Source organism: Mobula hypostoma, chromosome 1 (assembly GCF_963921235.1).
Source record: "Mobula hypostoma chromosome 1, sMobHyp1.1, whole genome shotgun sequence".
Taxonomy (NCBI): Eukaryota; Metazoa; Chordata; class Chondrichthyes; order Myliobatiformes; family Myliobatidae; genus Mobula; species Mobula hypostoma.
The window spans coordinates 127,068,032-127,084,705 of record NC_086097.1 but is presented as its reverse complement, the minus strand read 5'-3'; the positions used below and the strand labels follow the sequence as shown (position 1 = coordinate 127,084,705).

At 42.3% G+C, this 16,674-nt stretch overlaps 1 protein-coding gene across 1 annotated transcript in view; it reads right to left on the bottom strand.

Annotated features, from left to right (window-relative positions):
- LOC134339989 (collagen alpha-1(XXI) chain-like) overlaps window positions 1-16,674 on the bottom strand; it is a 258,137-nt gene that overhangs the window by 17,063 nt on the left and 224,400 nt on the right. Inside the window, exons 18-22 of the mRNA XM_063036872.1 lie at window positions 15,992-16,045; window positions 9,757-9,810; window positions 6,255-6,308; window positions 4,000-4,071; window positions 140-175 (exon numbers count right to left, since the gene is read on the bottom strand). Of these exons, the coding sequence (XP_062892942.1) occupies window positions 140-175; window positions 4,000-4,071; window positions 6,255-6,308; window positions 9,757-9,810; window positions 15,992-16,045 (270 nt within the window). The remainder of the gene's footprint in view (window positions 1-139; window positions 176-3,999; window positions 4,072-6,254; window positions 6,309-9,756; window positions 9,811-15,991; window positions 16,046-16,674) is intronic.

Genomic DNA, 16,674 nt, shown 5'->3' with positions numbered 1-16,674 from the left:
CCAACAAGCAAGGCTATAACTGAGTAAATAACATTAAGTGGGGTATCATCTTGGAGCCTTGAGAATTATTCCGTTCGTAAGAAACTGACGTCATTGATGTTCATTTGAAACAAAAAATGGGGAAGGATGCAATTATTACCTGGCTGCCTTTCTTCCCAGGATTTCCTGCTTCCCCCTGAAAAATATTAGTACAGAATGCTGTAAAGGATTATTACATATTGTTAAATGTGAGTCATTCAGTTGCCAGATTGACATTCATCATAATCTGCTGTTCAATGAGGGAACACTGCTTTGCTTAGTGACTTCAGCAATTTTAGAAACAATGATGAATTTGCTAGTAGAATTGTTGCTCATTGAACTTTTACCAGAAGAATTTAATAAGCCAAAATCAAGATGGTTGTCAATTGGTAATGTTTTGTATGTTCTTCAAATATTTAAAAAAACACACATTATTCACAAGCTAGGATGAAAGTGGAGTCACAAGGAGCTGGAGGTGTTAGAATTTGGAACAACACTCAAAAAACCAGAGGAATTCAGCATCTGTGGAAGGAATAGACAATCACCATTTTGGGTAAGACAATTTATTTGGACTGAAAGATAGAGGGCAGATAGCCAGTAGAAGTAGTGCGGGAAGTAGTGGAGCAAGAGCCAACAGGCAATAGGTGGATCAGACCAAGAGCAACATGTTCCTGTTCGGGTGAAGGGTCATCCTGGCAAGATTAGAGAACCTGGATAAGAGATAATGAGTCTCTTGTCAAGATCAAGAAGGAAGCATACATTGGATTTAGGAGGTCAGGGACGAGTGAATCCCTCAATGACTAAAAAAAGACTAAGGGTATTTTAAGAGGGAAATCAAGAGGGCAAACAGATGATATGAGATGGATCTGGCAGGTAAGGTTAAGGAAAATCCCAAGAGGTTCTATAGTTATAATTAGGAGTAAAATGGTGGCTATGAAGTGAGTAGGTCCCCTTAGAGATCAGCAGAGCCACCATGACTTGAGCTGCAGGAGATGAGTAAGATATTTTTCATGAATATTTTGCTGAGGTAAAGTCATAGTTTATCAAGCAGCAAGGGAAACAAGTGGACATGTTTTGGAGGACATCCATATTACTACAGAGGAGGTATTTGCAGATTTATAGTGCATTAAGACTGATAGGGCCTGACAGAGTGCATCCTTGGACTTTGTGGGAGGCTACAGAAGAACTTGAGGAGGCCTTTGAGGAGATATTTGCTTCACTATTAGCCACTGGTTGACTTCTTGAAGTCTAGAAGGTGGCTATTATTTCCATTATTGAAGAAGTGTAACAAGGACACACCTGATATCCGAATTGGGGAAGTTACTAAAGAGAATTTTGAGGGAGAAGGTCTACCAGTATTTTGATTGATAGAATCTGATTAGGAGGAGTCAACATAGCTTTTTGCATGGAAAGTCAGGCTTAATGAAGGTTGTAGAGTTTTTATTGGAAGAGGTAGCCGAAAAGGTAGATGAGTGTAGAATAGTGGACGTTGTCTATTTGGACATTAGCAAAGCCTTTGTCAAGGTCCCCCATGGTAGATGGCCTGGACAGTTGGTCTCATGGAATCCATGCAGAGCTAGTTAGATGGCTCGTAGGTGGGAAGCAGAGGCTGATGGTTTTTTTCTTGGAATGGAGACCAGTGACTAGTAGTGTGATGAATGGGTCAATCCTAACAGCACAAGTGTGTTGCTTGTTGAAAGCGGCATCAGTTAGACAAGGTGGCACAAACTTGTTTACATACTGCCCATAATCAGTAATGAGCACAGGAATTGAGAGCGGTTGTATAACTCGTTGATGCTGCACTTGGAATGCTGTGTACAGATTTGGTCACCCTGTTATAGGAAAGATGAGATTACGCTGGAAAGTGTGCAGAAAGGACTTATGAGGATGTTGTCAAGACTAAACTGCCAGAGCTGAAGGGAGAAGTTGGCCTGATTAGGTCTTTATTTCTTGGACTATAGGAGAAAGGGGTGACCTTACAATGGTTTATAAAATTGTGGGGTGGCCTGCTGATCTCTAGGGAACCTGATCTCTCCACAGCCACACTCCTACTCTTAATATAGCTATAGAACCTTTTGGGATTTTCCTTAACCTTACCTGCCAGATCCATCTCAAACATCAGCGAAAATAAGGTGGCTATTAGCAGTCTGTTCATGACATCCTCGTTAGATATTCGTTTTGTACATGATGTTTTTTGCATCCTCCTCAAGAACCACATCTCTGCTGTTTCAATTCATTTCCTCATGTTACTAATGGTTTTTGAGGAGGATGCAAAGAATATCATGGACGAAACAAATATCTAGCGAGGATGTCATGAACAGAGCAAGCACAAAAAGAGAAATAATGTACGAGATCATGAAAAGGCAACGTAACTTCATTGGACATGTGATTAGGAAAGAGGAGTTAGAATGCACAGTAATTATGGGAAAGATTGAAGGGAAGAAAGCAAGAGCAAGGCAAAGACAAATGATGATGGAGACAGCAGCCAGAGAACTGGAAATGAATACCAATGAATTGATCCACTTGACCCGAAACAGGAGTGTGTGGGCCATGGCAGTCAAAGCTCAAACTGGGCATGGCACCTGATGATGATGATGATTAGCAGTCTATTTGCCAGGGTTTGGAAGTTCAAAACTAGGGCATAGGTTTAGGGTGACAGGGGAAAGGTTTAAAACAGGACCTGAGGGGCATTTTTTCATGCAGGGGGTGGTGCATATATGGAATAAGACTCCAGAGGAAGTGGTTGATACAAGCACGATAGTTTCAATTAAGAAGCTCTTGGATAGGCCTGTATCCGTCTTCCAGTCAAGATGGCGCCTGCGTACAATGCTCCTTTGGTCGACATATTCTGGATAGATCATAGAACCATCTCGATCACTTCTTTTATGTCTTTTACGTTTGTTTCTCGTCTTGGATATGATTCTGGATCTGCTGAAGCCTGTGTTTTGCTGTTTGGAGATCGTTTGGGTGCTTCAGCGCACCGCAGTCTCCAAGATTCCAGGAGGCAGAACGCCATGGTGAGAAGGCTGCAGGATGGTGTGCAAGTTGATGTTTGACCCTATTTCGCAGATTATAGCTTCCATTGTTTGCCATTTAAAGCGACGAGGGCAATTGAAACGTCAAAGCGAATGTGAAAGTTTGGAGATTGTTTGGGTGTTCAGCACTCTGCAGTCTCCGAGAGGATTCCAAGTGGCAGAAGCAGTGTGTGCGAACCTCGTAGTGGGCAGACTGCAGGACAGGGTGCAAGCCCATGCTTGGCTCCATTTCACCAATTAAAACTTCCATTGTTCACTGACTAAAGCGATGAGGGTGATTGAAACATCGAAGCAAGTGTGGAGGGCAAGCACCAACTGTCTGTCTTTTGATCTCTCTGCTATGCTATCAGAGGGGAGAGCGTGCCGCTGCACAGAGTGTTGCCCAAGTGCTTTCTGTGTTTGGGATATGGATTTGGACCATAAAACAGTTTTTTCAGTCCGTTAGTCCTGACGAAGGGTCTCGGCCTGAAACGTCGACTGCACCTCTTCCTATAGATGCTGCTTGGCCTGCTGCGTTCACCAGCAACTTTGATGTGTGTTGCTTGAATTTCCAGCATCTGCAGAATTCCTGTTGTTTTTCAGTCTTATAGTCTTTTATATTCTGTGTTTTTCACCCAATCCTCTCATTTTTTGTGCGGGGAGGGGGATTTGGGGTCAATGTGCCTGACCGATTTGTTAGTTTTTTTTGTGTGGGAGGAATGATTTGGGGATCGATGTGCCTGATCCATTTTGTTCATTTTTTTTGTGCATGAGAAGGGATTTGGGGGTTGATGTGCCTGTTCTGCTTTTGTTCCTTTTTTTTGTGGGGAGGTGGTATTTGGGAGTTGATTATCATGCTGCCTTTCTTTTCTTCCTTGGTTACAGAGTTGTATACTTTGATAATAAAATGAACCTTTGATAGGTACATGGAGGGGTTATTTAGTTCAGTTTGGATGCAAGTCCATACCTTGTTTCCCTTTGGTCCAGGAATCCCAATAGATCCAGACTGGCCTGGTATTCCAGGCTCTCCTCTTAAACCCTGTAAGAAATTTTTAAAAAGTGTGTATTTCCTTTGCATTCGTTTTCCATCATTTGTTATTTCAGGGAGAGAGGACGGACAAAATAATGTTCTCTTCCCCATAAGTGACCTGATCAATTTTAGGGGAACAAAACTCTAGTGGGCACCCATTAGAATTGTAATTCATGAAGACTATCCTCCCATCCCGAAGACAATTTAAAATTAGAGTGGGGAAGTGAACGTATGTAAAGCATTAAAATGCTGGCCGAAGGATGTGGTTGGGTCTCAGCTTTGTGCCTTTTATACAGTCTGATTCTCATCTCCATTAAACTTAAGGGGTGTCTATGGTAACGTACAACATTTGTTTTACAACATGTGGTGTGTGCTGGGATTTGAACATAAGTACACTGGCACAGGAGTAGATTACTACGCCCCTCAAACTTGCTCCACCATTGAATGAGATCAAAGCTGATTTGTTTTCTAACTCCATATTGCCTGCTTTGTTCCTTATCCACAATATCACCGGTAATCAACATCAGATTTACAATTAGCATTTGAATTTGCATCCATTTTCCAAAGACTCAAAATATTATGGAGTTAGATAGGTCAGAAGCAGGCCCTTCGGCCCACTATATCCATGCTAACCATCAACTACCTGCTGTATTTATATTATTGCCATTTACCAGCACCTGGTCCAGAGCCTGTTGGCAATTCAAGTGCCTATCTAAACACTTGATTGTTATCAGAATGTTTGCCTTCAATACCCACTCAGGCAATGCATTCCAAATTCCAACCATACTCTGGGCGAAAAAGTTCTTCCTTGGATCTGCACTGAAGCTACAACCTCTGACCACAAGTCTATGCCCTCTAGCCTTAGACACCTCTAAACGAGGAGGATATTTCCTACCATCTGTCCTATTTAATGTTTCATGGGATTTTGGATGCAAATATCAGGCTCTCCCTTCTGCCTTCTCCATTCAAAGGTAAACAAACCCACCCTAACCACTCTCTTCCTCTAACAGAGACACTTCACCTTAGGCAATATCCTGACAAATCTCCTCTGTAAACTTTATAGTGCAATTACATCCTTCCTATTGTATCCTATCTGCTTCCTATAGAACTGTACACAGAGACCCATCCATGGTCTAACCAATGTTTTATAAAGTTACAGAACAGAGTTTTAAGCTCTATTTACTCAAGGGAATAAACGTTTCAGTAATTCATTTCTAACAGGTTCGTTTCATTACAATAGTGCATACAATTAAATCACTCTTCAATATCTGTGAAGCTCAAGGATATATCCCAAAGCCATGGATAATGCTTAATGGGGCTCTTCCTTTTCTTGCCATAGAGTGTTTCACTACAGGAGTGGCTGAGACTAGGTGCATCTAGTAAGTGGAAATGGGATAATGTTTGATAGTGGGTAACAGGGAGATTACACAGTCGATGGAATAGCCTGATGGATCAAACAGTTTACCTCTCAGCAGTAAACTATGGCTTAATAGTTCCATTTAGAATTAATGTCAACAATCACCATCAAACCAAGGACAGTAATTTTATAAACATTTAGATTTTATGACTTAAACATAAAAGGATCAGCACAGAATTTAAATTGACATGTATCACTACCTAGAATGCCATTTAACATTGTTGTTTCCTAAGAAAACAGCAACTGATCTGTTTACAGCAGCTGATCACAAGTTCATACGGAGCCAATTAGCCATTGAGCCTATGCTAACTCTCACAGCACTCTTATCAAACTTTCCTTCCTCCCCCTGCAAATTATTTTCCCTGTAACCTGCCTAACATGTCTAATAAATCCCTCTCCCAACCACTGATTACCCAATCACACAACTACGCTAATTTGAGGAAGTTAATTAATCAACCCTCATGTCTTTGGGATGCTGGAGGAAACTGGAGCACTTGGGAGAACCCATGCAGCCACAGGTAGAATATGCTGTCCTCACAGATAAGACCCAAGGTCGGGGTTGAACATGGGTTGCTAGAGCCATAAGGCAGTGACTCTCTAACTGACCACTGTTACCTACTTCAAAGACATTCCAACCAAGTTCATTCATAAATTTAGATTCAGACTTGGAAGATCAACATCATAACAGACATCAAATCACTGTACTGGCTTAAAGAAATATAATTGTCTCAAGTGCATTAATTTAGACAGCTCATGAGATACTGATATTACTCACAGGTGAACCTGGACGTCCCGGGAGTCCTGGCAGTCCCCATTCACCAACGTCCCCCTTAATAAAGACCAAGCAAAGACAAAAGGTGGTGAGATACACAAGCCCAGCCTCACCCAAGTGTGGTTCTGAGTAGTGTGTTACAGATAGAGAGAGGTGAGGGGACTAGAGGGTGTTACAGAGTTAGGGAGGGGATATGGGGGTTAGAGAAGGTTACAGTGATAGGGAGGGATCCAGGAGCCAGACGAGGTTACAATGAGGTGTGTTGGGGGCTAGACCGGTTACAGACACAGGGAATTTGTGTAGAGACTGGAAGGGACTATAAAGACAAGGAATGACTTGGGACTGAAGAGAGGCACAGAAATATGGAGCGATGTAGGGGCCAGAAGGGGTTTCAGAGATAGGGTGCAGGGGTCAGAAGAATGTTACAAAGCAAGGAAAGGGTGCAGGGTTTGTATAGGGATTGGGGTTTGGTGACAGGGATACAGGTTAGAGGTGGCTACAGAGACAGGGGCTGAAGGGAGTCACAGAGATTGATGGGCCAGAGGGGGGTTAAAGAGACAGGGAGGGGTGAAGGGGTCAAAGAAGGTTTACAGAGATTGGGAGGGGTGTATGGGCTGGGGGGGGGTTAAAGAGATAGGGAGAGGTGCAGGGGCAAAAGAATGTTTACAGAGATAGAGAGGAATGCAGGACCAGAGGGGTTTTTTAGAGATAGGAATGGGTACAGGGGGCTAGAAGGCACAATAGAGAGAGGGAAGGATGTTGAGGCTAGAAGGGGTTACAGAAACACAGAAGGCTGTAGGGTCTGAAGGGGAGCCAGAGGGGGTTATAGAGATAAGGACGGTGTAAGATACCAGGTGATTCCCTGTCCTGTTACAGATGCAGAGTCAGGACTGAGAACACATTTCTAGCAAAATATATGACAAAGTAGGGAAGGAAGGTGAGGGAGGAGATGGCGAGCTGAAGCTGAAAGAAGAGAGTCAAAGGAAAGAGAGCCGGCAGGGAAAGGAAAGAGATGGAGGAATGAGTGAAGATATAGGAGATGGATTTTCTTCATTCAGATGGCCATAGCAAATTTGCTTCACAAGATATTCATCTGTGATATCTGATACATTTAACTGCATGCTGAATATTTTAATGAGTCAAAAATAGTTGCTGATTTCTTGCATATTGTACTGTATTCCCAGCCCCAAGAAATTCCAAGAACTACCCCTGTTCCCTGGAGCAGTTCACTGGAAGTATGGCAGAACTTTAACACCACACATAAACAGGACATTAAGTGAACTAACACCAAAAACACAAAACCAGCTCGGAGATATTTCCTGACCACTACACTGAGAACTAGATAATTATTTCTGGTGCTGTTTCTTTGAAGGCTTGTTAATTGCCTTTCCTGTGGGATTCTGAGGGAAAACTACTTAATTTTGTTTTGGATAGCCCTGCCACACATTATAGTGGCATCAATTAGCTAAAGTTTATAATAAACTGCACATCCAACAGTGAACTTTAACAGTGGAAGAACATGCCTTCTTTCTAAAGTTAAGTCTTTGAGTGTTCTTTTTAATAGTATCAATAAAAGATGTAAATATGTCTGCCCAACAATATAAAAGCAACAGAGGACAAAAGAAGATATAATGGAGATAATCATAAAGGAAAGAAAGCACTTATTCAGTCTAATGAGCTTCACACTCAACATTCTTTGGATAAAGAATTCTCCATTTGATTTTCTGGTTAATATCATATTGATTGCTCCTGGCTTTTGCTTAAAACTACAAATGAACTATCACAATTTCAAGAATAACATAAAAACAAGCTTCTGCAAATGCTGGAAACTTTGATTGTTTATCTTCCTTCATGGAAGTTCCTGACTTGCTGTGTATCATAACTTCAATGAACTTTTGTTAGACCATGCTGACTTCCTCTCTTGCCAAAGCCCTAACCCTTCCTGAAAGGTTTACTTTCAACATTTCTCTACACTCTGGTAAAAGAATTATACCAACAGTACCTAAGTGGCTTATATAATAATTCCTAAAGAAGGGTCTCCACCTGAAGCATCGACTGTTCATTCATTTCCATTGATGCTGCCTGACCTGCTGAGTTCCTCCTGCATTTTGTGTGTGTTGCTTTGGATTTCCAGGATTGGCAGACTTTCTCGTGGTTATATAACACAAAGTGTGTAGCTTTTAACAACTATAGCATGTAACCAGCTGCTCCCTGTACACTTTCAGTGCAGAATTGGACAGAACCAATTTGACTATGTGGGAGTACACAGCAAGACTGGAAAATTTAATAATGTTTACATAAGTTTTCTTCTTGTTCATTTCAGCCACAGATCATCTTCCAGAACCTTAGAGAGAAATACCAAGATTAAACCTTTCAGAAAAGAATAAACAGACTTGGATTTGGAAAAAGAGAAGAACATACTGGTGACCTAACACATGTTTTTAAAATTATGCAAAGTTTTGATAGTTGCAGTGTATTCCACCTGGGTTAATGCAAAACTGGAAGTTAGCAACATAGGATTCAATCACAAACAGGAGAAAATCTGCAAAGGCCGGAAATCCAAGCAACACACACACAAAATTCTGGAGGAACTCAGTAGGCCAGGCAGCATCTATGGAAAAGAGTAAGCAGTCCACATTTCAGACCAGGACCTTTCATCTGCACTGGAGAAAAAAAAGATGAGGAGTCAGAGTAAGAAGGTGGGGGGGGGGCGGGGAGGAAGAAGTACAAGGTGGTAGGTGATAGGTGAAACTCAGAGAGGGGGAGGGGTGAAGTAAAGAGCTGGGAAGTCGATTGGTGAAAGAGCTGAAGTGCTAGAGAAGGGGGAATCTGATAGGAGAGGACAGAAGCCCATGGAAGAAAGAGAAGGGGAGGAGCACCAGAGGGAAGTGATGGGCAGGTAAGTGGATAAGATGAGAGAGGGAAATGGGAATGGAGAATGATAAGGGGGGGGGGCATTGCTGGAAGTTCGAGAAATCAACGTTCATACCACCAGGTTGGAGGCTACCAGGATAGAATACAAGGTGTAGCTCCTCTAACCACTGTGGCTCTAGAGGAAGCCATTCATCAAGAAATGAAAGAGGAAATTCTACAAGATTTCTTTATCTGCTTAGAATGTGAAACCCACTCTCCCATATCTGGAGTGGATGTGCATTATTTCCTTTGTGACTTCCATTAAAAAAAAACAATGCCACCTTATCGAAATAATTGTATGATGCATATGATCACCTTACTCCTTTCTGATACTGTACCCTAAAGCTGGCTTTACCCCAAATCCCAGCCTAGTTTCATGCTGCTTTCAATCCCCTCCAGAAGGACTTAATAGAGGAAGTTTTAATAGAGTTAAGATCTACATTGCTCTTCTCCCCTATTCTGAGGAAATTTCTGTTAACCGCTTCCCACCCACCCGCCCCCCCCTTCCACCAACTGCCACTGTCAAACTGCATTTGTTATTTCAGTCTATAGCATTTCAGATAACAGAGTATCACAAAGAACTATACGTTACCTTGGGTCCCGGATGTCCATCATGCCCAGGTAATCCTGGATATCCTTGCTTACCCTAAAAACAAAGACAGATCATCAATAGCCCCAAGTTGTGTTTTTTTTTTGGTGCAACCGGGCCCGTTTCAACAGTTTGACCTCCTCATCCCCTCAGATTTCCTATCCCCTCATCCTGACACTGGATGGATCTTCATGGAGATAACACTTCTGTCTCTCTCTGGCCCATATTTCCCAATAACAAAATTAACTCCAAAGGTAGGAAGCAAAATATTGCTGTACTGCCTACTTGGGACAGTTGTGGATGCAGGGGAGCAAGAGATGAAGGCCTACACAGATCTGGAGCAGGGAGCCTCAATGCCTTTCTCATTGCTGATCCATCGAAAAATCAATCCACATCTACCTGGAAGAAAATCGATTTATACCCAATAACGCACTGAAAACACAGTCTAAACCCAGTGCCAATGAAAACACAAATGGACTTCTTGGCCATTTCTATCACCCCATCCCTAAGCTACTCCTCCCTTTAAGATCTTTTAAGATAATATGAGTTCTGAATTCTCCAAACACAATGTAAAAGGTGGTTAACTGTTAATTTAGAGCTGAAAAGGGTTGGGGATGGGCAGGAAAGAGGTGGCAAATGAAGTACAATATTGGAAAGTGTATGGTTATGCACTTTGGCAGAAAAAATAAATGGGCAGACTATTATTTAAATGGGGAAAGAATTCAAAGTTCTGAGATGCAACAGAACTTGGGAGTCCTCGTACAGGATTCCCTTAAAGTTAACCTCCAGGTTGAGTCAGTAGTGAAGAAGGCGAATGCAATGTTGGCATTCATTTCTAGAGGAATAGAGTATAGGAGCAGGGATGTGATGTTGAGGCTCTATAAGGCACTGGTGAGACCTCACTTGGAGTACTGTGGGCAGTTTTGGTCTCCTTATTTAAGAAAGGATGTGCTGACGTTGGAGAGGGTACAGAGAAGATTCACTAGAATGATTCTGGGAATGAGAGGATTAACATATGAGGAACATTTGTCCGCTCTTGGACTGTATTCCTTGGAGTTTAGAAGAATGAGGGGAGACCTCATAGAAACATTTCGAATGTTAAAAGGCATGGACAGAGTGGATGTGGCAAAGTTGTTTCCCATGGTGGGGGAGTCTAGTACGAGAGGGCATGACTTAAGGATTGAAGGGCGCCCTTTCAGAACAGAAATGCGAAAAAATTTTTTTAGTCAGAGGGTGGTGAATCTATGGAATTCGTTGCCACGGGCAGCAGTGGAGGCCAAGTCATTGGGTGTCTTTAAGGCAGAGATTGATAAGTATCTGAGTAGCCAGGGCATCAAAGGTTATGGTGAGAAGGCGGGGCAGTGGGACTAAATAGGATAAAATTGATCAGCTCATGATAAAATGGCAGAGCAGACTCGATGGGCCGAATGGCCGACTTCTGCTCCTTTGTCTTATGGTCTTATAGCCTTATGGTCTTATGGGAGAGTTTGGCGGACAATTACTCGGGAAGTAAGGTGGTGTGATGTGGATTAATAAGTGAAACACCAGGTGCCCAAACTCTCCACACACCAATCTATTCCCTTTCATCCATTTCATGCAACGTGGATGAACTTACTGTTGACCAGAGACGACCAGATGGTGCAAAAAACAAGCTGTTTAAATATTTTTCTTTGTAAGCATTTTTATTTCTAAGAAAAGAAAGATTATTATAAGAAACCAGATATGACTAAAGGCTGTGTTTGGTGCATTTTATTTGCCAATACAGAAACTAATGAAATATACCAATGGATGCAATTTCATGGCACTGACTAGGCATCGTGATGTTTCAGTGCTTCACCCAAAAAGCACAATCCCGCCCCCCCACCACTTATACTTTATCAGGGGCAACCAACAGTAACGCATATACGTTGTTCATTATCTGCCAATGTCATGGGAGTCAATGATGAGTGCTTTCAGAGTCATACAGCAGGGAAATGAGGCCCTTCAACACATTGAGTCTGTAGTGGCCATCAGCCACCCACTTGCACTATCCTACACAAATCCCAGTTAATTCTCTCTGTATTTCCATCATCTTTGCCCAAACCTCTCCCAGTTTCTATCACTCACATACACATTAGGGATCACTTATAGCAGCCAACGCACATGGATTTATGATGTGGATGGAAGCCAGAAGCTGGAAGAAGCCCACACAGCCGCTGGGAGAAATTACAAAGACCAGAGAGAGGGACAATACAGAGATCAGGACTGAATATGGGTTATTGGGCTTATGCTAGCAGGGTAGTTCATTATGTCAAACACAATCCGATTTTGGTAACTTCATACATTCTTAATCAACAATTTGTTCCTTCCCTTTCATGAAATCTCTGACTTGGATCTTGTAGCTCTTCAACAGTACACTCCTGACTCTCACGTCCAAGAGAAAAGGTCAGCAATAACATTAAACCAGAGAACTATAGAGAGATGCACTAAACATCTGTTTTCACCCAGTTTCTGTATGTTTTTTGCTTGGGAATTGAAACATCTTGAATCCAAGTTTATAATTCACAGAGGATAAAGAATCTTTCAGGGGAGGAGTACATACCCTGGCAAAATAATTTCTAATTTTCAAAGGCCATTTAAGAACCTAAGTTAACAGCTACAGGGGTTCAAAAAAAACACAGCAGCTGGCTTCAAAATGTTCCTTCAGAGGTGAACTCAAGTAAATTGCGGCTCACTGAGTAGTGTTAGCAACACCTTCAATGCCACGAAATTTAACTGCGCAATATTGCTTTCTCAGAGTGAAATACAAAAATAAATGTTTTGGGTCACATCATGTCAATCCAGAAATTAAACTGGGAAGAATTCACATGGCATGCAATTATTTTTTTTTGTGTAACCCATCTCCTGCATTATTTCCTTCCATGCCTATAGTCTGCCTAACTTCCCCACCCCATATCTGCCCATCTCTCACCCAGTCCTGCTCATGAATATAAATCGGGCTCGGGTCCTTCTGCATGGTCAAGAGGTTTGGATATGGTGAATGAAGGGTGAAACTCCAGCAGAAGATGAGGAAGATTTACATACATTTTGGTTGCATCTTTCACAGAATCAGGAAGACTTTAGGCTCTTTCTGCCAACTAATTTTATTTCTAACTGCGATCACAATTTCTCTACAGGAAGTCCCCACAGAAACAGCAAATTTATTTATTTTATTTTATTTAGAGATACAGCATGGAGCAGGCTCTTCGACCCTCACCTCCCAGCAACCCCCAACAACCCCTGATTTAACCCTAGCCTAATCACAGGACAATCTACAATGACCAATTACCCACTGTGGACTGTGGCAGGAAACCACAGCACTCAGAGAAAACCCACACATTCCACGGGGAGAACGTAAAGAGAACAGGGATCGAACTCAAACCTCTGATGCCCTGAGCTGTAATAACATTGCACTAACTGCTACACTAATTGTTGATCTCCATATAATAGATTCTAGTGGCATTTGAGGAGGGATAAAAGAGTGGCCACTTACTGGGAACTCTTCTTACCCTTCTTCAAAACAGAGCACAGGGATCTTCTACATCCAACTGAGCAATAAAATAGAGAGTAATTTCATTTTCAAGATGCCAAAGTGATACAGTAGTGCAGCTAATAGAGTTACTGCCTCCCAGCTCCTGTGACCCTGGTTCAATCCTGCCCTCGGGCACTATCTGTGCAAGGTTTATATGTTCCTCATGAAGGCTCTCATTCCACCCACATCCCAGACTCATGGAGATTGATAGGCCGATTGGCTGCTGTAAATAGCCCACAGAATGTAGAATCTGGGCAGATCTTATGGATATACGAGGAGAATAAAGTAGATTAGTATAAATGGGTGGAAAAAATGTGCTGCTGGTGGAAATCAAAAGGTCAGGCATCACTTGAGGAGTGAAATGGACAGTTGGCATTTCAGGTTATGACCCTTCATCTGGACTGAAAGTGTAGAGGAGAGAGAGCCAGTATAAAGAGGAGAGGGGAAGGGTGTGGCGAGAGCTGGCAGCCAATAGGTGGATCCAGGTGAGGATAGGTTGACTGGCAGGTGAGGGGTGGGGGGGGGGTGAGAAGAATGGAGATAGCATCAGAGGCTGGCAAGTGATAGGAGGCAATGCAAGGTTGCAGATTATGGAGTCTGATAGGAGAGGAAGGTTGAAGAAGAATGAAATAAGGGAGGTGGGGTAGGTTGATGTGTACAGTGTTGGGAGGGGAACCCAATGGGAGTAGAATATGCGTGATGGACAGATGGATTAGGTGGGGGAAGGGAATAAATGGAGTCAAGGGTTGGGTAGATCAGAAGGAAAGAGGAAGTGTCCGGTGGTGAGGGAGGGGTACGTGAGGACAGCATTCAGTATTCATGCCAATGGGTTGTAGACCATCTGGCAGAATATGAAGTGGAGTTCTTCTAGTTTGTATTTGTCCTCACGTTGTCAGTGGAGGGGGCTGAGGGCAGAATTCTTCAAATTCCGGCATCTGCATCTCTTCTGTCTTCATTAGTACACATAGGTACCCGATGGCTTGATTCCATGCAAAATGACTCTATAACATCCATTAGTGCAAGACTCCTTCAGCACAGCACTGAAATGTCAGCCTGGATTTGAGTTCTCAAGACTCTCAAATCCTGAACCCTCTGACATAGAGACAAGGGTGCTACTAAGTGAACCATAGATGACCAGTGAGTCATTAAAGTTGACTGCTCCACAGTCAGGAGAAAATGAGGCTTAAGTATGTCTGCCTGCCCACTGGAGGTAAGGAGCCGTAATTACAAAACACCTCATACCAGGAGATCATAGGCATACAGTTTGCGATAGGTATCTGCTCAAATAGCAGAGTGAATGCTAAGCACTTGAGATTTTCTGGTTTGCCAAAGGGAAAAGTAAATCCAAAGCAAATTTCTGTTGCTAATATTCTGTAACAGTAAATAAAATTTGGCTTATAATTGATAGCATTAGGTCTGTACTTGAAGGAACTGTTCTGTCTTAGGTGACACTATAGCAGTGTGGCAGGAATTTAAACCTGAACACTTCGGAAGGGATACATTATTCACACATCATTCTCACGTGTTGAATAAACACCTTAGTTGAGGAGGTGGCTTCTGGCCTTACTGACCCACCTCTGACTGCATGCCACATTCTTCAGGGGTAGGATCATTTGCTCAGCAACATTTCTCCTGCTTATTCAAAGTGGCTCTCCCCATCAAAGTTGCAAGACTTTGCACCGTAAGGAAACTTAGGACCAGAACAGGAGTATTTTCTTGGATTAAACTGACATTAAGTTTAAAAAATAAAGCAAACTAGGTCAACCATTATTTCATCCACCTTCGCCCTGTCAAAGCGTCACTTAACTAAACCTAGGAATTGATCCTGTTATAAATAAAAAGATAAACTCAATCAAAAGCTGACAACATTGATCCATCCAGCCTCATATCTGAAGACGAACTACCATTTCTCCCTCCATTGATCAATTCAAACTTCAATCACGCTTTCGCTACCTATTGGATGTAAGGCTGCTTCAGTAATTGTATCATAAGCATTTCATTTGATGACACCTGCCAGGTCAGAGGAGAGAGGGGACAAGGGACAAGGGTCAATTTCCTTGCCATTCAGTTGATAGAAGCACAGAGCTCAATATTCATCATTTGAGATTCAAGTCTGAGATGTTGTCAAGTTCTCATTATTTCTTTCTTGGCTTAAGCAAGGATCCAGCTGAGTCTTACAATTCAACTGATGATTTTTGATGGAAAGACCTGGGCAGCAACAAGGTAACACTGTAACACTTATTCACCCTCCATTCTGCTTCAGGACCACACACACTGAAGATCCAAACACTCCAGGACCATACACTTTGAAGATCCAAACACTCCAGGACCATACACTTTGAAGATCCAAATATTCCAGGACCACACACATTGAAGATCCAAACACTCCAGTACCATACGCTTTGAAGATCCAAACACTCCAGGACCATACACTTTGAAGATCCAAATATTCCAGGACCACACACATTGAAGATCCAAATATTCCAGGACCACACACTTTGAAGATCCAAACACTGCACGACCACACACTTTGAAGATCCAAACAAAAGATTTATTCCCCAAGTCATTCTGCACTGAATGGTGCAGCTCAAAAGTACTGACATCTAGGAAAGAAATGCTCCTGATACGGCAAACAGAGTGAGTGGAACACAGTAGGATTTTGGATGTAATGAAACTGGTGTCACTCACCGGTATCCCGGGATGCCCTTCAGCTCCCTTTTGGCCAATCAGACCTTTCTGTCCCTAGAAAGAAATCAGAGGATTTGATGAGATATTTTTTGATTTCCTCATCCTAACTGCTAGATACAATAAGACTCTCAGTAGTTCTGAACTTCTAAACAAGCCCCCAACAGGGATTCAGCGTTACTTGTTCACCATACGCTCAGAATTTCATGCGAATTCTCCCAGGTCCAAGATATGGCATATAATAAGAGGATAAATTTTTAAATTTTATCTTTTGTTCTGCTCTGGATTCTTTTTCACAAGTATTTTTCATCAAATATTTTAGTCATGAGATGGAGCGACATTTGCTGCCTACTAAGCTCAAGTAAATTGAAATTAGTGCCAGCAGGTGCACATTCGCAGGCTGTCCAACTCAACGTTGGACCACCTGGACAATAGGTATACCTGTGTCAGGCTGCTGTTTATTGATTACCGCTCAGTGTTCAACACAACACACCCTCAGTTCTAATCAACAAGATCTCTTGTGGAATGTTAGAGATAAATTTGTCCCAGTGAGGAAGATAAAGAATGGTAGGGTGAAGGAACCATGGGTGACAAGTGAGATGGAAGATCTAGTCAGGTGGAAGAAGGCAGCATACATGAGGTTTAGGAAGCAAGGATCAGATGGGCCCATTGAGGAATATAGGGAA